The sequence below is a fragment of the Giraffa tippelskirchi genome, chromosome 5 (assembly GCF_054371585.1).
Source record: "Giraffa tippelskirchi isolate mGirTip1 chromosome 5, T2T-mGirTip1v1.2.pri, whole genome shotgun sequence".
Lineage (NCBI taxonomy): Eukaryota > Metazoa > Chordata > Mammalia > Artiodactyla > Giraffidae > Giraffa > Giraffa tippelskirchi.
Window position 1 is genome coordinate 153712432 of NC_137279.1, and position 24573 is coordinate 153737004.

The 24573-nt window shown below is 34.1% G+C and overlaps 1 protein-coding gene across 1 annotated transcript in view; it reads left to right on the plus strand.

The window, feature by feature from the left end:
• The window catches only part of DNAI4 (dynein axonemal intermediate chain 4), a 99816-nt gene that overhangs the window by 56689 nt on the left and 18554 nt on the right, over positions 1-24573 (plus strand). Inside the window, 7 exon segments of the mRNA XM_081490763.1 lie at positions 9576-9784; positions 14996-15082; positions 16669-16820; positions 18408-18565; positions 18890-19011; positions 22963-23061; positions 23691-23917. Coding sequence (XP_081346889.1) covers positions 9576-9784; positions 14996-15082; positions 16669-16820; positions 18408-18565; positions 18890-19011; positions 22963-23061; positions 23691-23917 — 1054 coding nt within the window.

Genomic DNA, 24573 nt, shown 5'->3' on the forward strand with positions numbered 1-24573 from the left:
TCATATTAGGTTGATATGTAAAAATTAGTATTATATATATATACATTTCCATCCCATAATGAGAGTTATAAGATTGAAATTTACTGAGTCCTGTAAATCTTGACACTTTTAAAAATAAGAGTGGTGATAGATCACTTCTTTAAGTATATCTGAGAAGTAGAACTATCATAGAAAAATTTTTAAGGAGTTAAGATTTACATATAATGAAATACACATATTTTAACTGTATAATTTCATACATTTAAAAATATATAAGCCTACATAACTAATACTCTAATCAAGATAAAGAATATATTTATCAATCCCCAAAATTCCCTTTTGCTGTTTTCCAGGTAAAACTTATATCCTTATAGACAGGTTTTAAGCTCATTTCTCTCGCTACAGGTTAACTGTTTTGATATATCATATAAATGGGTTCATGTAGTAAGTGTTTGTGTCTGGCTTCTTTTATTTAACATAATGTTTTTGAGATTCATCTACATTGATATGTACATAAGTAGTTTATTTTTTTTCTTCAGTACTATTCCAATTTATGAACATACCATAATAAGTTGAACATTCATTCACCTGTTGGTGGACATCTTTAAAAATTATGAAGAAAGCTGCTATGATCATTTTCTTCAATTTCCTTTTGTGGATATGTGTTTTAATTTCTCTTGGGTAAATACCTCAGAATGAATTACTGGATCTTGGGTAGATGTATGTATAACTTTTTTAGAAACTATAAAATACCTTTCTCGACTTTGTACCATTTTACAAAATCCTACAAGCAATATACAAGAGTTGTTCCACATTCTTGATAATGCTGATGTTGGTAATCTTTTAAATAATTTTTTGTCACTTGTAAATCTTCTTTTATGTAATATTCAGTCAAGTTCTTTCCCCATTTTAAAAATTGAGTTGTATTTTTTAAAAAACCAAGTTGTAGGAGCTTATATATGTATATATATATATTCTAAATACAAGTCTTTGAAAGATACAATTATTTTTTCTAAGGCTTTAATTTATATATTTGTCTGTTGTTGAGCAGAGGTTTTCAATTTTGAGGAAGTCTTATTTATCAATTTTCCTTTCATAATAAATGCTTCCCATGTTTTCTCTAAAACATCTTTGCCTGCCTCAAGGTTGGAAATATCTTTATCTTATTTGTGAACTTAGGGCAAAGGAATTCAGTATTTATTTCACTGTTAAGTATGATGTTAAGTATAGTTTTTTATAGATGCCTTTTATTGGTTTGAGGAAATTTCCTTCTCGTTCTAGTTTCTAGACATTTTAAAACTTAAATGAGTGTTGAATTGTGTTCAAAACATTTTCTAAATTATTGAAACAGTTATGTGATTTTTTTCCTTTAATCTGTCAGTATGGCCAATTACATTGATTGATTTTAAAATATTAAAACAAACTGAATTCCTCTGGTTAAAGCTCACCTGGTTATGCTGCATTATCCTTTTTATATATTGGTGAATTCCATTTTCTAATACTCTGTTGAAAATTTTTTGTGGCTGAATTCATGCAGCATATTTTTCTATAATTTTCTTTTTGTGTAAAGTTCTTGATAGGTTTTATATTAGTGTTATGATAGATATAAGTTTTGAAAGTATTTTCTCATTCTTTGTTTTCCAAAAAGATTGTGTATCATTTCTTCTTTAAATGCTTGATAAAATTGATCAGTGAAAACATTTGGGATGGAGTTTTCTTTATAGGAAGTTTTCAAATTGCAAATTTAATTTCTTTGACAAATATAGTTTCAATCTATTCCTACCTGTGTCAGTTTTGGTAATCTGTGAGGAATTTACCCATTTTGTCTATGATTGAAATGATTTGCATAAAGTTGTTTATCACATCCTCTCTTTAAATTCTTTTGACATCTGTAGTATTTCTAACACTATCTCCCATTTCATTCTTGATATTGGTCATTTGTGACTTTTTTCTTCTGTTTTAATGCTCTAGTTGGGGCTTTTTAAATTATACTAATCATTTCAGAAAATGTCTTGGTTAATGATTTTCTCAATTCTTTGGGTCTTTTTTCAAAACTTCAATTATTTCCATTTTTATTCTTAGGTTCTTCATCATATTTAATCTATTCTTTTTCTAGCTTCTTAAGATGGAAGGTTGGATCATTGATTTTATACTTTTTTTCTTATCTAAGATAGGATTTAATATATAAATTTCTTCCATCTTACAAATTTTGATATATTTTTATTAGTATTCAGTTCAAAATAATTTTTAATTTCTCACATGTGTTTTTCTTTGACCTTTAGGTTGGTTAAAAATTTGTTGTTTAATTTTCAAGTTTTGTTTTAGCAATCTTTGAGTCATCTTTTCTTATTGAATTCTAATTTAACATTGGTGTGGTGGTCATAAAACATATTCTATATGGTTTCTATCCTTTGAAATTTATTAAGAATTGTTTTACAGCCCTGCATATAGTGAATGTTCCACACTCAAGAAGACTGGGTGTTCTATTATTTAGCGTGGTATTCTTTGGATGTTAATTATGTCAGATTGATTGATATAGTGTTTTCAAATATTTTATCTTTATTAGTTTTTGTTGACCTGTTTTATCAACTAATGAGAGAGTATTGTTAAAATGTCTATAATTATGGATTTGTCTCTATTTTCTCTAGGATTATTAATTTTGCTCTACATGTCTGAAAACTTTATTATCAGGTATATTCATACTTAAATTGTTCTATTTTCTGAAGTTTTATTTTTAATTTTTGTCATTATTTTCTCTTTTATTATTAGGAAATGCTCATACTTATTCTTAAGACTTGGTCTTGAAGTCTAATTTGTGTAATGTTAATATAGCCACACTAACTTTCTTACTCTTATTATTTGCGTGGTATATATTTTCCTTCCTTTTACTTTACGATATCTATGTCTTTATGTTTAAAATGTGTCTGTGGTTAGCAATGTGTAGTTTGGCCTTGAGTTTTTTACTCACTCTAACAAGCTCTGCCTTTTTGAGCTCTTATATCTTCCTTCTCAACTAGATGACTACGTTTTGCCTACGCTAAACTTACTTCTCAGTGCTGTGATCAGGAAATTGTCCCCAGGCTGAAAGTGAGGTCCCCATGGGGTTCCCATGTGAATTGCCTGTTCAATTCTTGAAAACACTTATCCTATATTTCTAGTCTAGTTTTATATTTATTTATGGAAGGAGGACAAGCCTAATACTGTTAATCCAGAATGACTGGAAGCCAACCATAGAAATTTGGAACGTATCACTGATAATTTAAAAAAGCAGAAAAAATAGTTCTGCTTTTAGTTAGGATGTAAATAATTATGAGACCACAGGAGAGGACAGGTTGATGAACTATAGTAGTGTTGCAGTTTTGCTTCTATGATGACATCCAGATAAGAGTTCAAAGAGGCTGAGGTGACTGTAATTGGAATAATCAGATATTAGGAAGTTATGTAGAGAAACAAAAAAAAACTCCATAAATGTACTATTGAGTCTTTGGCTGAAACATGAGCTGTGTATGTTAGACTAAAACTCCAGAAGGCAAGGAAAGAACAACTACCAGGAAGCTCTAAGTGAAAAAGTCTTCAGAGTTCACACAGGGCTGCAACACATTTCAATTCTGACTGGCCAGAGAGGTAGAAGTAGGGTATTCAGTAAATGTCCAGAATGGCCATACCTAAAGAGTAGAGCTAGAATAACCCGAGAATGAAGACTAGTCTAGACCCTCACCCCCATCAATAAACTCTTTAGCTAATCTAAAAAATTTTATTTTTAAAAGCTAATTTTAAAAATCAAGCTAATCTGGAAGTAAGTTAACTGCTCAACAAAACAAACTCCAATACAGTATTGTATAGAAGAAAACACAATGCAGACATTCAGTGCTGTAACAATTATAATGCACGGCAGCCAATAACAACTTGCTAGCTGTGTAAATAAGCAGGAAAATGTGAGCTAAACCTAAAAAAGTCAGTCAATAGAAACAGATAAAAGGTGACTGAGATGGTAAAAGACAGATAAGAACTTTTAAAAAGCTATCATACTCAGAATAGCCAAGACAATATTGAAGAAGAAAAAAGTTGGAGGACTGACATCATCCAACTTCAAGAGTTACTGTAAAGTTACAGTTGTTAAGATAGTGTGGTATTGGTGAAAGAACAGACACATAGATCAATGGAATAGAATAAAAACCCCAGGAATAGATCCACATAATTATAGTCAACTGATCGTGGACCTGGGTTTGGGTAAACTCCAGGAGTTGGTGATGGACAGGGAGGCCTGGCGTGCTACAGTTCATGGGGTCACAAAGAGTTGGATACGACTGAGCGACTGGACTGAACTGATCTTTGACCAAAGAGGAATGGCAATATAATGGAAAAAAAAAAAAGGATAGTGTTTTCAACAAATGATACTGGAACATCAAGATATTTACAGGCAAAATAAATAATCTAGATACAGACCTTCTACCCTTCACAAAAATTAACTCAAAATGGGTCGTAAACTTCAATGAAATATGCAAAACTATAAAACTTCTAGAAGACAACATAGGAAAAAAATCTGGATAACCTTGGGTATGGTGATGATTTTTTAGATTTGACACCAAAAGCACAATCTATTGAAAGAAATAATTGATAAGTTGGACTTCATTAAAATTAAAAATCTTCTCTGTGAAAGACATTGTCAAGAGAATGAGAAGTCAAGTCACTGACTAGAGAAAATATATGCAAAAGACGTACCTGGTAAAGAACTTGTCCAAAATATACAAATATCTCTTAAAACACACAATAAGGAAACAAATAACATAATTTAAGAACAGACAAAAGACCTAATAGACACCTCACCAAAGAGATATACCGATGGCAAATAAGTTTAAGAAGATGTTCATCATTATATGTCATTAAGGAATTTCAAATTAAAACATCAATGAAATACCACCATACAACTAGTGAATAGCTAAAATCCAAAACATTGATACCACCAAATGCTGGTTAAGATGTGGAGCAACAAGAACTCTTATTCAGTGTTGGTGGGAATGCACAATAGTTCAGCTACTTTGGAAGATAGTTTGTCAGTTTCTTACAAAACTAAGCATATTGTAACCATATGGTCCATAATTGTACTCCTGGGTAATAACCCAAAGGAGTTGAATACTTATTTCCACACAAAAATTTTCACACAGATGCTTACTGAAGCTTTATTCATAACTTCCAAAACTTGGAGGCAAACAATATGTTCTTCAGAAGGTGAATGAAAGAAAAAATTGTGGTAAATCTGGACAATAGAATGTTATTCAGCACTAAAAAGAAATGAATTATCAAGCCATGAACAGACACAGACAAAATCTAAATGCATATTACTAAGTGAAGGAAGCCCATCTGAAAAGGCTACATATGCTGTCACTCCAACTGTATGACATTCTGGAAAGGGCAAAAGTTTAGAGACACTAAAAAGATCAGACGTTTCCAGGGATTAGAGGTTGGGAGAAATGAATAGGCAGAGTATGTAAGATTTTTAGAGCAATAAAACTATCCTGCATAATACATAGTGGTGGGTACATTTCATTGTACACTCAACCAAATTCATAGAATGTACAACACCAAGAGTAAATCCTAATTGGAACTATATAGATTTTGAGTAATAATAATTTGTCACTGGGAGTTCACTTATTGTAACACTACTACTGGTGCAGGATGTTGATCTGGAAAAAGCTATGTGTAAATCTGGGTGTGAGTATATTGAACTCCTCATTTTGAGTTCAGTTTTGCTGTGAAACTAAAACTACTCTAAAAAATAAAGTCTGTTAAAGAATAATTTCTAAAAATATGCTTAAAGATTTAAAGGAAAAAATAAGAATACAATGATGATAGTAATGAAAGCTACATATAGGACGAAATGGAACTTCTAGAGATGAAATACAATACATAGTACTAGAAATGAAAAAATTTACTGCTTGGGTTTGACAGAATACTAAAAGACAAGCAAGAGGAACATTCCAAATTAAAGTACAGAAACAAGTCTAAAAAAATAGAACTTCAGTGACCTGTGTCCCAAGGTCATGTGATTTAATATATATGTAATTAAAATTATAGTAGTAGAATAAAGAGGAAAAACAGAAAAATATTTGAAGGAAGAGTTGCTAGAAATTTTGTATATTTGAAAAAACTTTAAACCAATAATTATAAGAAGCTCAATGAAACCCAAGCAAGATAAACCCAATTAAAAGCACACTGAGGCATATGTACTATATAAAAAAAAACAAACAACTTGAAAGTTACCAGAAAAAAATGCATTACATACAGGGGAGAAATTAATAATGCCATTATTTCTATATCAGAAGCCAGAAAACAATGCAATGGTATTTTTACTTTGCTAAAAATTCTATATCTAGAGAAAATATCCTTCAAAAATCAAGGTGAAATAAAAACATGTTCAGACAAACAAAAGCTGAGAGAATTCATTGTCAGCAGACCAGCATTGCAAAAAAAGTTAGAGGAAGTTCTTCAGGCTGATAGAAAATAGTAACAGAAATTAGAATCTACAGAAAAGAATGGAGAGTGCTAGAATTTGAAAATGTGAGTAAAAGTAAGAGACATTTCCCACCATTTAAAATTTCTTTAAAGATCATTAAGTCAACAATATTATTCTATGTTTTATATGGTAAAGCAAAGGACATGGATTAACTAAGTCAATTTTGTAGCAGAAGAATGAAGTTTAAGGACTTAATCCTACTATATTACAGGTGACTGACTATAAAGATACAGTAATCAAGGAGCTGAGTATTTGTCTAAGGGTAGACATATAGATGATTGAAACAGACTAGTGAGTCCAGAAATAAACACAGACATATATGGTTAACTGATTTTTAACAAACATGCCAAGGCAATTCAACAGAGAGAAGTTGATCTTTTAAAAACAGTGCTGAAAGAACTGGATATCCATATGCGGAAAAAAAATGAGCTTCAATCCTCACCTCCTATTATATGTATAAATTAAGTCAGAATGGACCATAGATTTAAATGTAAAAATTAAAACTATAAAGTTCTAGGAGAAGATAAAAGAAAAAAAAATATTTGTGATTTTAGCATAAGAAAAGATCCACTTAATACTCAAAAATCCTAAGTGCAGGCAAGTTCATTTGTGTCCAATTCTTTGTGACCCCATGGATGGTAGCCCACCAGGCTCCTTTGTCCATGGTATTCTCCAGGCAATAATAATGGAGTGGTTTGTCATTCCCTTCTCCAGGAGATCTTCCTGACCCAGGGATTGAACCTGCATCGCCTGCATTGGCAGGCAGATTATTTACCACTGAGCCACCTGGGAAGCCCCAAAATCCCAAGGCATAAAAGAAAAAAATTAATAAGACTTTTGCAGGAGTTAAAATGACTGCTCTTTGAGTAACACTGCTAACAGTGGGAAAATGCAGAAGAAAACAGGAGGAAAATGCAAGCAACAGACTAGAAGAATATGTTTTTGCAATATATACATCTGACTAAAGTCTTAGACAACACACATTTACTTCCTCACAATTCTAGAGACAGAAAGTCCAAGATCAAGGTGCCAGCAGGGTTGGTTTCCTCCGAGGCCTCTCTCTTTGCCCTGCAGATGTTCACCCTCTTGCTGCCTCTTTACATGGTCTTTTCTCTGTGTGTGTTCATCCCTTGTCAGCTTAACCAGGTGGTGACTGGAGTGGGTAGCCACTCCTTTCTCTAGGGAATCTTCCTGACTCAGGGATCGAACCTGTGTCTCCTGCATCTTAGGTGGATTCTTTACCTCTGAGTCATTATGACTTCAATATATGAATTTTGGAGAGAAACAATTCATCCCGTAACAGACAGTCATCTTATAAATTCTCATTTAATCTGTATAAGCAGTAAACTTCTAGGTCAAGTGTTTCTAATTTGAAACACCAAAAAACAAAGTCACAGCCCCTTAACCTATTCCTAGACGCGAGCCAGTTTATAGAACCAGAATGTCTTTAATGAAGCGGAAACTGGGTCACTTTGAGAACACACTAAATTATGTATCACTAATGTATCACACTACATTGCCAAGAGTGTGTACTGTTAACACTTATCCCAGCTTTCTCCATAAAGATATATAGCATTTTATTAGAAGGACTGTACATTGTGGATAAGGAAATAATCAGAAATTTCATGGATTACTGAACACTGGCTCTGAGTTCACACTAACTCAGGGAGACCCAAAACATCACTGGGGTTCACTAGGACTTAAAATCAGGTGATCAACAGAATTTTAGTTCAGGTTCATCTCACAGTGTGTCCACCCATCATCCTGCAGTTATTTCCCCTGTTCCAGAATGTATACTTGAAACAGAAATATTTAGAAACTGGCAGAATCCCCACATGTGATCTTTGGCTTGTGGAGCGAGAGCTAATTTGAGAGGAAAGGGCGAAGTGGAAGCCACTAGAGTTGTCTATACCTATGAAGATAGTAAACCATAGCAATGCCACGTTTCTGGAGGGATCTCAGAGATTAATACCACCATCACAGACTTGAAATATGCAGGAATGTTGACTCTCACCATTCAGCTCATCTATCTGGCTTACACAGAAAGCACATGACCCTTTAGAGAGTAACAGTGGATTATTGTAAACTTAACCAGCTGGTGACTCCAGATACAGCTAGTGTTTCAGTTAGAGTTGCACTGCCTGAGCAAACTAACACAACTTGTGGCACCTAGTGTGTAGCTGCTGATGCTTTTGCCCTTCAGTACCTGTTGGGAAAACCAAAGCTATTTGCTCTCAGCTGGCCAGGTCAGCAGTACACCTTCACTGTTCTACTTTATGTCATAATTTAGTCTGCAGCAAGCTTTCACTTCAGCAAGACATCGCACTGGTCTGTTACACTGATGGTATCATGTTGATTGGACCTGGCGAACAAGAAGTAAACTTACTGGCAAGACATTTGCATGTCGGAGGGTGAGAAATAAATCTGACATAATTTCAGGGGCCTTCCACCTCAGTGAAATTTCCAAGGGTCCAGTAGAATATGTCAAGATATACCTTCTAAGGTAAAAGATATGTGGTTGCATCTGAGTCCTCTGCAACAACAACAACAAAAGAGACAGACACATTCCTAGTGGATCTCTTTGCGTTTTGTTGGTGGTGGTTTAGTCACTAGGTCGTGTTTGACTGTTTGAACCCCATAGACTGTAGCCCACCAGGCTCCTCTGTGCATGGGATTTCCCAGGCAAGAATACTGGAGTGGGTAGCCATTTCCTTCTCCAGGGCATCTTCCTGACCCAGGGATCGAACCTGGGTCTCCTGCATTGCAGGAAGATTTCTTACTGACTGAGCCGCAAGGGAAGCCCTCTTTGCATTTTAAGAGGCAACACATTCCTCATTTGGATGTTATTCTGATTCATTTACTCAGTGATCTGAAAAGCCAATAGCTTCGAGTGGGGCTCAGAACAACAGAAGATTCTGCAACAGGTTCAGGCAGCTGTTCTAGGCTCCCTGTGCCTTGGGCCTTGTGACCTAGCAGATCCAGAGGTGTCTGCAGTGTCAGTGGTAGATAGAGCTATTCTTTGGAAACTTTAGCAGATGGGTGTAGAGCACCATGATCTTCTTTTCATTTGATTTACTTTTAGAACCAGAACCTGAAGAGCCCGGAGACTTTTTAGTAGGTGAAAAAGTTGAAGTGATCGAAGAAGAGGCTAAGAAGGAAGAGGAAGAAGATTTAGAAATAGATTCAGAACAATCAACAATACCAGCCAATTTGGAACGACTTTGGTCCTTTTCCTGTGACCTAACCAAAGGCCTTAACGTGAGCAGCCTTGCCTGGAATAAAGCAAATCCAGTAAGTTATTATCAAATGTTTTAATAATTCTGTCTCTAGCATTTAAGGGCACTTAGCAAGTATAACACTAATGATTTTTTTTCTCATCTGTTAGGCAAGGGATTTAAATTGACATAACCCCTAGTTTTAAATTTCTCTGAAAACAAGTTCATATTTTAAAAAGGGGAAAATGCAACAGTTATAAAACAATGTTTTTTCTTCTTTAATTTGAAAATGTCACCATTTTTTAAAAGATGTACTTGGAACATGGCTGAATCTGTGTCAGATATTGAGAAGTGAACAAGAAAATAATATATATTTATTTAGTTTAACATGTTAACCAAATTCATGCACCCAAATTTGTATTCTCCTTAAGGAAACCATATTTGGAAGTATATACTTAATCCATGAGGACGAAAAAGAGTCAGACATGACTTAGCGACTAAATAACAACAATAACAGCTTAATCCAGTGACCCTGTAAAAGTGCAAAATAATTTTGAGATTCCTTAAGAAACTAATACTACAGTGGATACTTAAATAGCACCTACTATGTACCAGGCACTACTGTAAACGTTTTACTTGTATTATCACAAATCTATGAATAAGGTACTATTTTCTACATTATGTTGCAATGAAGCACAGAAAGGATAACTTGCCCAAAGTTGTATAACCAATAAGTGAAACAGAATTCAAACCAAGACATCCAGCTCCAGAATTCTTGCTTTTAGTGACAGTAAAGTGAAAGTCGCTCAGTCTTGTCCGACTCTTTGTGACCCTATGAACTATACAGTCCATGGAATTCTCTAGGCCAGAATACTGGAGTGGGTAGCCTTTCCCTTCTCCAGGGGATCTTTCCAACCTAGGGATCGAACCCAGGTCTCCTGCATTGCAGGCAGATTCTTTACCAGCTGAGCCACAAGTGAAGCCCAAGAATACTGGAGTGGATAGCCTATCCTTTCTCCAGCAGATCTTCCTGTCCCAGGAATCAAACCAGGGTCTTCTGCATTGCAGGCAGATTCTTTACCAACTGAGCTATCAGGGACGCCCTTTAGTACTGCACTGTTAAAAATCATCTTGAGGAAAATTATATGAATTATCAAGCTGGAGAATGGTATGTTTTCTTGTAAAAAAAAAAAAAGAATGATTATAGAGTAATGAGAGTTATTTTTTCTGGGGATTTATAAACTGGTTCTGAAGACATGATTCTCAACTAGTGCTTTTGGAATAACTTTTTTTTGTTTGTTTTGGTTTTTTTGAGAAATATTTATTTATTTTGGCCTCAAAATAAATGAGTGCTAGTTGCAGCATCTTTTTCTCGGTTGTTGTTGTTTGGCTTGGGCTGAGTTGTCCCACAACATGTGGAATTCCAGTTTCCAACCAGGAATTGAACCCATATCCTCTGCATTGGGAAGTGGACCCCAAACCACTGGACCACCAGGGAGGTCCCTGATGTATGTTTAAAGTCATCAAAACTAATTTGTTTAAAGTGTATTGTTTTATGCATGTTTTAAGAATTAGCCTTATTTTGTCGCTATACCTTATAAGGTACTGTGTGCAAACATGATAGTTGTTATGGCTATTAAAAACCTATAATCAACCTGAAACTAACACAACATTGTAAATCAACTCTACTCCAATAAAAATTTTTAAATGAAAAATAAAACTATAATCATTTTTGTCAAAACATAAATAACACATTACTTAACTTATGTGTATTATTTTGAATAAAATAAAATACTTTTAGTGTGGATTTGTCTTTATAAAATTATATTAGGGAACATCTTGTAGATAAGTGAAATTTAATTAATCAATAATAACTGGGTAATAAAGACAGATGAATCATTTTAAGAAACTGAATATACTCACAGCTAAAAATTAATATATTGCTATTTAGAATAAAGTTAATTTTGAATGAAGCTAAAAATATGACAGATGGCATCCATCATATTTATTTATTAATTCTGTAAATATTTGTTGAGTATGAACTCTGTGCAGAAACTCTATTAAAGCACTGTAGATACAGTAGTAATTTAGTCACATATAGACCCTGGCCATACACTAGTTATCCTATATGCTTTAATAAGGAAAAATAATACCGTGGGAACATATAAGAGAGGGTTGTGAATGCTTCTTAGAGGAATTGATGTCTATGCTGAGTCTAAAAGAGATTAATAAGAGTTTGTCAATATCAAGGGTATTGATGAAGAGTATTTTAAGACAGAGAGAACTGTGGAGACATGATGTTGATTGGGAGGTAGGATAGTGGTAGGACTGTCTTTGTATTCTTTCTGATTACAAACAAAAGTCTGGGTTTGTTTGATAATTAAACTTTTGTACATATGTACTTATATAGTTGACCTTGAACAAAAGGGGGTTTGGGGTGCCAACCTTTTATGCAGTTAAAAATCTGAGTGTAACTTTTGACTACCCCAAAACTTAACTACTAATAGCCTACTGTAGACTGAAAGTATTACCAAACATAAACGGTTAGTGAACACATATTTTGTGTGTTATATGTAATATAAACTGTAATCTTACAATAAAGCAAGCTAGGGAAAAGAGAATATTATTAAGAAAAATAATAAGAAAAAGAAAATACATTTATAGTTAGTTCAGTCAGTTCAGTCACTCAGTCATGTCTGACTCTTTGCAACACCATGGACTGCAGCATGCCAGGCTTCCCTGTCCATCACCAACTTCTGGAGCTTGCTCAAACTCATGTCCATTGAGTCGGTGATGCCATCCAGCCATCTCATCTTCTGTCGTCCCCTTCTCCTGCCTTCAATCTTTCCCAGCATCAGGGTCTTTTCCAATGAGCCAGTTCTTCACATCAGGTGACCAAAGTATTGGAGTTTCAGCTTCAGCCTCAGTCCTTCCAATGAATATTCAGGACTGATATCCTTTAGGATGGACTCGTTGGATCTCCTTGTAATCCAAGAGACTCTCAAGAGTCTTCTCCAACACCAAAGTTCAAAAAGATCAGAAGATCAGTTCTTCAGCGCTCAGCTTTCTTTAAGTCCAACTCTCACATCCATACATGACTACTGGAAAAAGCCATAGCTTTGGCTAGGCAGACCTTTGTCAGCAAAGTAATGTCTCTGTTTTTTAATATGCTGTCTAGGTTGGTCATAGCTTTTCTTCCAAGGAGCAAGTGTCTTTTAATTTCATGGCTGCAGTCACCATTTGCAGTCATTTTGGAGCCCAAGAAAATAAAGTCTCTCACTGTTTTCATTGTTTCCCTATCTGCTTGCCGTGAAGTGATGGGACCGGATGCCATGACCTTAGTTTTCTGAATGTTGAATCTCAAGCCAACTTTTTCACCCTCCTCTTTCACTTTCATCAAGAGGCTCTTTAGTTCTTTGCTTTCTGCCAGAAGAGTGTTGTCATCTGCGTATCTGAGTTTATTGATATTTCTCCCAGCAATGTTGATTCCAGCTTGTGCTTCATCCAGCCCAGCGTTTGATGTACTCCAAATATATGTTAAATAAGCTGGGTGACAATATACTCCTTTCCCAATTTGGAACCAGTCCATTGTTCCCTGTCCGATTCTAACTGTTGCTTCTTGACCTGCATACAGATTTCTCAGGAGGCAGGTAAGTTGGTCTGGTATTCCCATCTCTTTCAGAATTTTACACAGTTTGTTATGATCCACACAGTCAAAGGCTTTGGCATAGTCAATAAAGCAGAAATAGATGTTTTTCTGGAACTCTCTTGCTTTTTCTATGATCAATGGATCAATGGATCAACATTTATAGCACGGTACTTTCTTTAGCAATACTGTTAAGTGTATGTCGTCCATTTAACAGATGAATTGTCTGTCAGTACCTACATCAGTATTTTCTTAGATGATACAAAACACTGTATATGTTACATGTGTTACTTATATCAGACATCAAAAATAAAAAGATAATATGAAAAATTCATATTTATTTTTAGATATAATGATTTATATATTGATGACAAAGAAGCAGCAATATGATTGCTTTATGATAGCCTAGTGTAATTGATATGATTGCTTCAGGATAGCCTAGACTATATACTAAGAATGAATTGTTAAAAAATTTCAATGGCATATAGTATTATAGTCATATTCATAATGCTGTATTGGAAACATTGTTACACTAAAAAAAAGCTACTTACCTGTAATGATAGGCTGACATACAGTTTCTTCAATTATGAGAGTGAGGCATACTGTATGGTAATATATAGTTCTTTGAAAGTGAAGTTATCAAACAGTAATAAAATGAATAGAGTATTAATTTTATATTAAATGTTCACTTATGCCTATCAAAGGAGTAGACTATTATCTACATATATTTTATACATTCGTGAAGAATCCTTTTCTTAATGTTTTGGATTTCTAGGCTATGCAGTTTTTCTGTGAATTTTTTCAAATGGTTTCAAATCTCCAAAAAATGTTTCAATATATTTGTTTAAAAGAATCCATTTATAAGTAGACCTATACAGTTCAAACTCATATTGTTCAAGGGTCAATTATAAAAGCATTTCTGGAAATGACTTGCTGTTTAATCAGCTGAAGCTGCCATAACAAAACACCATAGACTGAGTGGCTTAAACAACGGAAATTTATTTCTTACAGTTCTGGAGGCTGATTCATTTCCTTGGTAAGGCTCTCTTCCAGGCTTGACTGTATCCTCACATAGTGGAGAAAAAGGGCTCTTAGGTCTCTTCCTCTTTTTGTAAGGAACCCCATCCTATCAAAGGAGGACCCCATCCTCCTGGACTCGTTTAACCTTAATAACCTCCTAAATGTGCTATTTCCAAATATGATCACATATTATTAGGGATTAGGAGTTCCACAAATGACTTTTAGGAGAGGAGACACAATTCAGTCCATAGCACCTGACTTTAAATTTAAATGTCTTCTATTTTACATTTGAAAAAATTAGGTCATCCTTAGAAACCCATAGGAGATTATAGTGTAATAATACAATTTTTGAAGATTATCTCAATATGTAAAAGAGCTTGTTAGCAATTGGTTCTTTTTGAGGACTTATTTTTCAGTCTGAAAATGTGATTATTGTTGTGATTTTGCTTAGCATGATGGAAATGTAGAGTGAAAATAGATGGCATATGGTGTTTTTTTAACCTTAATTGAAATATCACCACTGTTTTTAACACAGTTCATTAATACACATCTTCATACATTTGCCAGTATTTTTATGCTAGTTTGAATTTTTCTCTTAGTTTGAATTTTTCTGATTTTCAGGACCTTTTGGCTGTTGGCTATGGACACTTTGGATTTAAGGAGCAAAAGAGAGGATTGGCCTGCTGTTGGTCAATAAAGAACCCCATGGTAACTTGAGCAGGAATAAGATCTATTTTTATTTAATTAAATGTTGACATAATTCTCGTAAAGTAGTAGGTAGTTGTATTTGATAATTAAGCAAAGTCAAGGAAGTTTTATCATGCAAGACTTTATTTTCTTTGGTTTAAATCTGTAACAGTTAAATAATTAAAATTAAATTATTATTAAATTATTAAAATAATTTAAATTAAATAATTAATTAAATTATTATTAAATTTAATAATTTAAATTAAATTATTATTAAATTATTAAAATAATTAAATTATTCTGATACTTTATAGGATAAAGTAAATTCACTACCATGTGCTATTAGATCTGATGATTCAGGGCTGAACCATTATTATATATCACTGCCTGTTATAAAGAAAAATATTTGCAAATGCAAATTTTAAAAATTGTTTCATTTAATATTGGATTGTTTTTCAATATATGAATAACTCATCACTTTATAAGACAGATTTCTGTTATCCTCAATAGATGTAAAATAGATTAAGATAATATCTTGCTGTTATGAATTTTTAAAGAAAATGAACAAGAATCAGTTATGTTTTTTGCTAAATAGCCCTAGTCAATCTGTCACTTATAGGTTTACCTTGAGTTTTTTTTTTTATCGCACCATGTGGGACCTTAAGTCCCCTGACCAGGGATCGAGCCTGCACCCCTCTCAGTGGAAGCAGAGAGTGTTAACCACTGGACTGCCGTGGGAGTCCCTCTGCCCTGAGTTTTACTTCACAACAGAAATGTAAAGTGGACTATTTACAAAAGATCAGAAAGGCATACAACAATATTTAGAGTTCTTATAAATAACCCTCGTCTGTTAGGAAGCTGGGTTTATATAGCCTAAAAGAAAGGAAGAAGCAATTTTAAACATGTGGAAGGATTGACAGGATTCATCAACGACAAGCTGACTTCTTTTCCATGTAGGTTGTTAGAAACAAGAAAGGATTTGAATTGGACATTCAAACAAACTAATAAAACTCTTTACAGAGTTGTAGAAAAGAGTAACTTAGAAAGTTTTAGAGCTTCTTCTATCCTTATTTAGAAATGATTAGATAATACAAGCATTAGAAACAGATACTAGGAGATAGGAATATATGCAGGATAATTTATTTGGTGGCTGTTATTTGTATTTTTAAGAATGTAGACCTGTGATGGAAAATCTTGTTGGAAGATTACCCAAAATGATAATTACTGTAGAGCTAGATGCTGTATTTTGTAAAATTATTGAGCTCTGCTGCTGCTGCTGCTAAGTCGCTTCAGTCGTGTCCGACTCTTAGCGACCCCATGGACTGCAGCCTACCAGGCTCCTCCGTCCATGGGATTTTCCAGGCAAGAGTACTGGAGTGGGTTGCCATTGCCTTCTCCAATTGAGCTCTGAGGATTCATCAAAATAAAGGAAATGACCAATTGAGGTTTTGTTCTCATGTATATAGGAAGTTAGGAGTAACTGAATGTAGGTTAACTCTCCTCACATCCCCACTGCCATCAGCCTAGTCTTTAGTCACTATCACACCCTCCTGTACTGTGGTCTATAAAACCAAGTTTAAATTGTAATATAATATATTTTTATTCAGTGGCCAGAGCGTACTTATCAGAGTCCATATGGAGTTACTGCTGTGGATTTTTCAATCGGCTCACCTAACCTTTTAGCAGTTGGCTATCACAATGGCACTATTGCAATTTATAATGTACAGAACAACAGTAACCTTCCAGTTCTGGATAGTAGGTGAGAAAATCCAAGAATTAGATAAATATATAACATGTACCTTTTTTGGGGAGAAGGAAAAAAATTAATTTAGTTTTGAGTGAATGTTTATGCTGTTATTGAGAATGATACCATTATCTTTCAAACATTTGATAATTCCTCATAACGTCTCTCTAGCTGGAATGCTCTGCTTTAACATCTCTTTATCATCTTTTCTGCCTGCTGACCAACAAACTTCTTTTGGTGTATGCTGCTGCTTTTTAAAAACCTAAAATTTTTTCCAGCTTTATTGAGGTATAATTGACAAATAAGAATTGAGTTTATTTAGGTTGTACAACATGATTAAGTGTGCAATGTGATGATTTAATATATGTATACATTGTGAAATGATTAGTGCAATCAAATTAATTAATGCATCCATAATCTCACATACCTGGAGAGGAAATGGCAATCCACTCCATTATTCTTGCCTGGAAAATCCCATGGACAGAGGAGCCTGGTGGGCCACAGTCTATTTCATCACAAAGTGTCAGACATGACTTAGTGACTAAACAACAACAACAATCTCACATAGTTACCATTTTTTTGTGTGTGGTGAGAACACTTAAGATCTACTCTTAGCAAATTTCATGTATGCAACATAGTATTATTAACATAATCACCATGATGTGCATTAGATTTCAAGAACTTTCATTTTATAAATGACAGAAATAATGAATGCGACATATTGAGAAAATAAAGTTTAAGGTGAAAGAGATTGAAAGATACCTTAGTTTTTATAATAAACCTGATACTAGTGGAGCAAAAATGAGGTTATATATTCATATTAGTGTTTGAATAAACTTCAGAAGAACTGGAAATAGGCTTTAAAGCAGGTGTTTTTTAGTTTAATTTTAAAATTATTTGCATAGTTTTGTAAGTGTGAGCCTCTGTGTTTATTTCCAGGCAGAAGATTCGTAACTTTTACCAAATAGTCAATCATATCTAGATTTAAAAATATTCAGCACTATTGCTTTGGAGGATTCACATAAAAAATCAAGAGAGTCAGTATTAGGAACAAAGCAACCCACTAATCAGGAAAATAGTAATCTGAGAAGTGATTTTAATTTTTCAGAAAAATTTTAAATCTCACCCTTAGAGAGAATCAAGCCAGTGGACAATGCTGAAATATAAGAAGAAGGGTGAAGTAACTACTTACTCCAATAGGACTTAAATGACTTACTTATATAAACTATGAGAACTATCCTTGTAAAAATGGAGGCACTTATATTCAATGTATCTAAATAAACTAAATTTGCACAACTAGGAAAAAGTAAGTGAATAGAGTAAAAGGAATGGATTCTTGAAAGAAATACTTGCTTTTATATTCCTGTTATGATAGCAATAAAATTTTCTTTTTGTAAGAAATGAGAAAAACATTGGTGAATATTAGAAAAGTTTTTTTTTTTTTGATCTTAAAAATATTTAAAGTTGAAATCCAGTTCAGAACAATAAAAAGCATCGTTCTGTAAGTAAGTCATGATGCTTTAGGGAGTTGTCCTTATCACTTTATATTACAAGTCTTTTTAAAAATTATGATTTTATACTTAGTGATTTTCCTTGTTTTAGTGAATCACCTCAAAAACACTTGGGACCTGTATGGCAACTGCAGTGGATAGAACAAGATCGAGGGACAACAGGTGATGACAAAAGAGAAATACTAGTTTCTATATCAGCGGATGGAAGAATCTCTAAATGGGTTATACGGAAAGGACTGGACTGTCATGGTAAAAATAAATAAATACACTCATACTCTCTCTCTCTCTCACACACACCTCAACACCCCCCCACACACAAATTATCTTTGTCTTGTTATGTGCTGAATTAAAAATTCCTAGTGAACAATGTATAAAAGGTGGTAAATTTTGGTTTGACTAAATAAGAGAAAAACTGGCCTTGATCATTTTGCTAAGCCTCTAACTCTGGTATTTGCTTATTTTAACCTAATGACATGCAAAGAATGGCAGAACTCATATTATTTGCAGAAGGGACATATTATATCTACAGTACTTTTTCGTGTGGTAGATAAGGTATCTATTTTTTCTTTAAAGATTTGATGCGCTTGAGACGAACAACTGCTAGCACCAGCAAAAAAGGAGGGGAAAAGGAAAAGAAAGGTGAAGCTTTGATATCTCGACAGGCTCCTGGAATGTGTTTTGCTTTTCATCCCAAGGTAAATGATTTCAATACAACTTCTAATCATTGAAGTGTATTAAGATATAAGGCTAGGGACTTCCCTGGCAGTCCAGTGGTTGAGATTTCACTGTCCAAGGCAGGAGGTGCAGATTCAGTCCCTGGTCAGGGAGCTAAGATCACACATGTCTCCTGGCCAAAAACAAAGACAAAAGATTCGCATGTTAATAAATATTGTGCCTTGTAAGCAGAAAACTAACAAACTTAGGTATCACCCTAAGGTGAAATGGCATTTTCCAGTTGGCTGTCCTTCATCTGCATTTTAGAGGAAAGGTTTGTATTTCTGAGCAACAATAGAAGGATTATCTACTCAATTGCTCCTTTTAACTTGAATGCCCCACCTTGCCCCTCTTGGTGACAGAAACCAAATCCACTATATAGTCTTCCATATCTCACTGTGAGTGGTGACTCTCATGATTCTGGGGATTGGGAAGACCACTTCAGATTATGCCTATCAAGACCAAAATGAAATCAGAGCACTGTTAGTAAAGTTCTGCTTTTCTAATTCTTTTTAGCTGGAGGTTCTTTGGAATCAGAAAATCAGCCACTGTGGCTCTTACAGGAAAACATTTCCTATATATTTTCTATTATATGTAATATGATCATCTCTTTAATGATACCATTATTCACCTACTTATGCAAACCAAAACTTGAGTTCTTACTCTAGTCTACTCTGTCACTCAAATGATATTTAGGTTTTATCATCCTACTTCTTTTAGTCCAAGCCTACTATTCATATAGTTCAGGCTTTTATTATTTTCACTTTTATTCACTGTGTATGTGATCACTCAATTGTGTCTAACTCTGTGTGACCCCATGGACTGTAGCCCGCCAGCCTCCTCTGTCCCTTTGACTCTCCAAGCAAGAACACTGGGGTGGGTAGCCAACCCCTTCTCCAGAGGATCTTTCCTGATCCAGGGATGAAACCCCGTTCTCTTGTATTACAAGCAGATTCTTTACCTCTGAGTCACCAGGGAAGCCCTTTAATCATTGCAGTCATATTCTCACTGTATTCATTCTCAAATTCCTATAATCTGCTTGTCACCTTGACTCTAGAAGAGTGGTTCTCAGTGTGGGCAGGGACCGGAGTACTTTCCATCAGGGACATTTCACAATGCCTTCTTCAGATATTTTTGGTTGTTGCAGCTGTGGGAGGTGGGATGTAGGGAGGAGAGTTATATCTAGCGAGCAGAGTCCAGGGATGCTGCTAAACACTCTACAATGCACAAGACAACCGCCATCCTCTCCCCACCCAAACAAAGAATTAGCTGGCTCAAAACATCAATATTGCTCCTTTGACTTCTTCTTTGTCTGATAAAGCATGTTATTTAGTTTCCAAATATTCAAGCCTTTTCTAAGGATCTTTCTGTTGGTTTCTAATTCAATTCCATCATGATCAGAGAACAAACTTTTTATAGACTGGATCCTTTTGAATTTATTGAGATTTGTTTTAGAGCCTAGAATGTGATGTTTACTTGTAAATATTCCCTGTGCATTTGAGAAAAGTGTATATTCTGCTACTGTTGGGTGAAATGTTCTGTGACTCTCAATCAGGTTAAGTTAGTTGATGATATTGCTCAAGTTCACTATATCCTTCCTGATTTTCTGCCTGTTTCTTCCATGATTTATTGACAGAAAGGTATTGAAGTGTCTGACCATAATTGTGAATTTGTCTTTTCTCCCTTTGAAATTCTATCAATTTTTTCTTTATGTATCTTGAAGCTTTAAGTACGTAAGTGTTTAGAATTGTCATGTTCTCTTGATTAATCAATTCTCTTATTATACAATGACCTTATTTATAGCTGGTAACATTCTTTACTCTGAAATCTACTTAGTCTGACATAAATGTAGCCATACACCTTTCTTTTAACTAATATTAGCATAGTTTATCATTTTACATTCTTTTACATTTAACCTATTTATGTCTTTATATTTAAAGTATGTTTCTTATAGGCAGCATATAGTTGAATTTTGCTTTTGTATCCAGTCCTAGAATCTCTGACTTTTGTGATATTTACACAATTTACCTTTAGTTTGATTGTTGATTTAGTTTGGTTTGAGTCTGTCATCATTCTTGACTAATTTATGTTTGGGAAGAGGTGCGAAATATATTTGACCCCTTTGTCTGGAGGTAGGACTCTGAAGGGCTATCTCAGCTCCAAAACTTATTATAAGTTGGACTGAGCACTCTGTTGCAGCTACAGCATAGTTTAACTTAAATCTCTACCCATTCCTGTTTCCCTCAAAGAGGTTGTTTCTGAGAGAACTTACCAATAAACCTCTTGCATGGAAATCTCAGTCTCAGGTTTATATACTGAGGAACCCAACTTTAGACAGCGACCTTGAAGAGCTCTAGAGAAAGACGTTTATCTGTGTGCTAAGTTGTTTCAGTCATGTCCAACTCTTTGTGACGCTATGGACTGTAGCCCACCAGGCTCCTCTGTCCATGGGATTCTCCAGGCAAGAATACTGGAGTGGTTTGCCATGCCATCCTCCAGGGGATTATCCCAACCCAGGGATTGAACCCACATCTCCTGTGTCTCCTGCATTGGCAGGCAGGTTCTTTACCATTGAGCCACCAGGAAAGCCCAGAGAAAGATGACCTACTTATAAATACTACTGAGATAATTATTGTTCATATAGAAAAAAGGAATTAGATCCCTACCCCTTTATATGCAAAAACTTTTAGAAGAAAATATGGGAGAATATCTCTATGACTTCAAAGTAGGAACAGTTTCTTAAAGCACAAAATCCTAATTATGTAAAATACATAGTACCAGCTACATTAAAATGAGGACTTTTATTTACTAAATGACACTAAGAGTTTGTAAAAAAAATAAGCTGTATGCTAGGAGATTTTTGCAACCTCATAATAGACAAAGCATATGTAATAGAATATATTAGAAACTTATTCAAATGAATATGAAAAAGAAAGATTATTAGTAAAATGGTCAAGAAATATGAACAGAAGAGGAGATTCAATTGGCCAGTAAACATAAAAATGTGCTCAACTTTGTTAATATCCACATAAATGCAACTTAAAACCATTCAGTGTAAGTTAATGCCTAATAGAATGGCAAAATCTAAGATTTCTGATGTAACCAAACTGTTGAAGAGAATGTGTGTCAAAAGGAACTTTTATATACTGCTGAATGTAAATTGACGATACTACTTTGGGGGGAAAATGTACTTTATTTTGTAATTTAAACTACATAGACCCTCATGATCTAGTAATTGCATTCTTAAGTACTGATATATGCTAGAGCAATGTGTCTCAGATTTCAGGGTTCTTATAACTTACCTGGGAATCTTGTTAAAATGATTCTGTTTCAGCAGGTCTGAGGCAGGGCCTGACATTCTGCAGTTCTATAATACTACCAGGTGGTGTTGACTTGATATAACTCCACATAGAGCCCTGACTTTCAGACTTTCTGACTGTAACTTCAGTATAGAAAACACATTTTAAATCCCTATTTGGTCCATACATCTCAGATGTCTGAGACCCCGTCTAGTTTAATCTCTCATTCTCAGCAAGAATCATGTTATTGTTAAGTCATCTGTCTTCTCTTTGACTAATTCTAGTGAAATAATACTGTTTTCCTGGACTGTTAATTCTCTTTTCAGGTAGCTCTAAATGTTAGAGCTCATTTTAAGTGAATGTTTGTCCATCTAATTTCTAGATAGAATACTAAGTTCTACACTCTATTTTAGCAGAGCAAAGAATCTGTATTTTCTTTGCACAGCCATCCTTCAGGGAGTTTAATTATTATAAAATCATGATTGAAAGAAAAAGACAGCAATCAGTTGTCTACAAGATAGTATTTCTAGTTTTGGTTCTTGAACTTATTTTTAGAAATCTTGGATTCTGTCTTCTATTTAGCACATTTACTAATACATCACAAGTTAATGCATTTTGATTTTTTGTGTTTAGGACACAAATATCTATTTGGCTGGTACTGAAGAAGGTCATATTCACAAGTGTTCCTGTTCATATAATGAACAATATCTAGATACCTACAGAGGACATAAGGTTAGTTTTAATTACAGTAGGTGTGGAAAATTTTATCTTGTTATATGTCTGAAAAAACACTATCATTAGGCACAGTATTTTTATGCAATAACTTATAACTTCAGATTTAAAAATACAATACAAGCTTGAATTTGTATATAAAACACCCATAGTATGTGGGGCTTTTAATCTGGCTTCTAGCTATCCTTGATTTCTTTTCATAAGTTATTAGGTCACAATTTTTGCTTCTAAAAAACTGCTGATTTAACATGCTGATCTCAAAGTAAAACTGTCTCTGGCATATATGTATTCTCTACATTTTTAAATGATAGTTTCTACCATGTTTTCTTCATTTTCTCCCTTATTTTTGCTTATTTTTCTTAATATTCATAAATATTTTTAAATACTATAGTATATATTAATATTTAGTAAGTACTGTAGCAAATATATTTGTATGCTTCTGTATGGCATAATTTAGGGAAGAGATTCAACTTTGACCTAGTATTCTTAGCTAAGATAATACTTATGCAATGATGCATGGTGCATAAAGCTTTCAGAAATCTGAGCATTTTAAGTTTGTTGGTCAAATTTAAAGTATAAGACATTAAACACTACTTACTATGTATTTAAATTTATTTTTCTAATCCTAGGGACCAGTGTATAAAATAGCATGGAACCCATTTTGCCATGATGTTTTCTTAAGCTGTTCTGCAGATTGGGGTGTTATTATATGGCAACATGAGAATCTCAAACCATTTTTGAGTTTTTATCCAACTACTTATGTTGTTTATGATGTCGCCTGGTCTCCAAAATCATCCTACATATTTGCAGCCGCAAATGAGAGCAGAGTGGAGATTTGGGACCTTCACATCAGCACGTAAATATTAACATTTTTCTTGAAGATACTTATAGATAATAAAAGTAGAAGATAGTTGCAGTTCCATCTAAATGATGCCTGGTGGTTTTGACATTGGTTAGAGAGAACTGTAGTTACTTTAAAACAAGTAGTTGTTCACACTGTGGGAGTCCTTTATGAATAAAGTAATGTGCCAGGATAATATGTTAATTACCTATATCATATGTACTAATAGTTTAAAAATATTTGAATGAAAATAGGTTAATCTATCTCCTCAATTTAAAAAAAAATATTTATTTATTTATTTGGCTGCATCAGATGTTAGTTGTGACATATAAGATCTTTTATTTGTGACATGCAAACTCTTAGTTGCAGTATATGGGATCTAGTTCCCTGACCAAGGGTTGAACCCAGGTCTCCTGCATTGGGAGCACGGAGTCTTAGCCACTGAAACACCATGGTAGTCCCTCATCAAATTTTTATAGACTGATATAGGAGGTAGAGAACTGCCTTGAATTCTTTGTCATTGTCTGGTTTATGGAAGAATGCAGAGAGGTACTTTTCTAATTGTTCTTAACTGAAGACCTTTTATTAGTAAGATAGGAAAGGGAGCAAAATAAGTATTTTTTATGATATTTACTTATTCTCTTACCTCATTTTAAAACATATATGAAGAA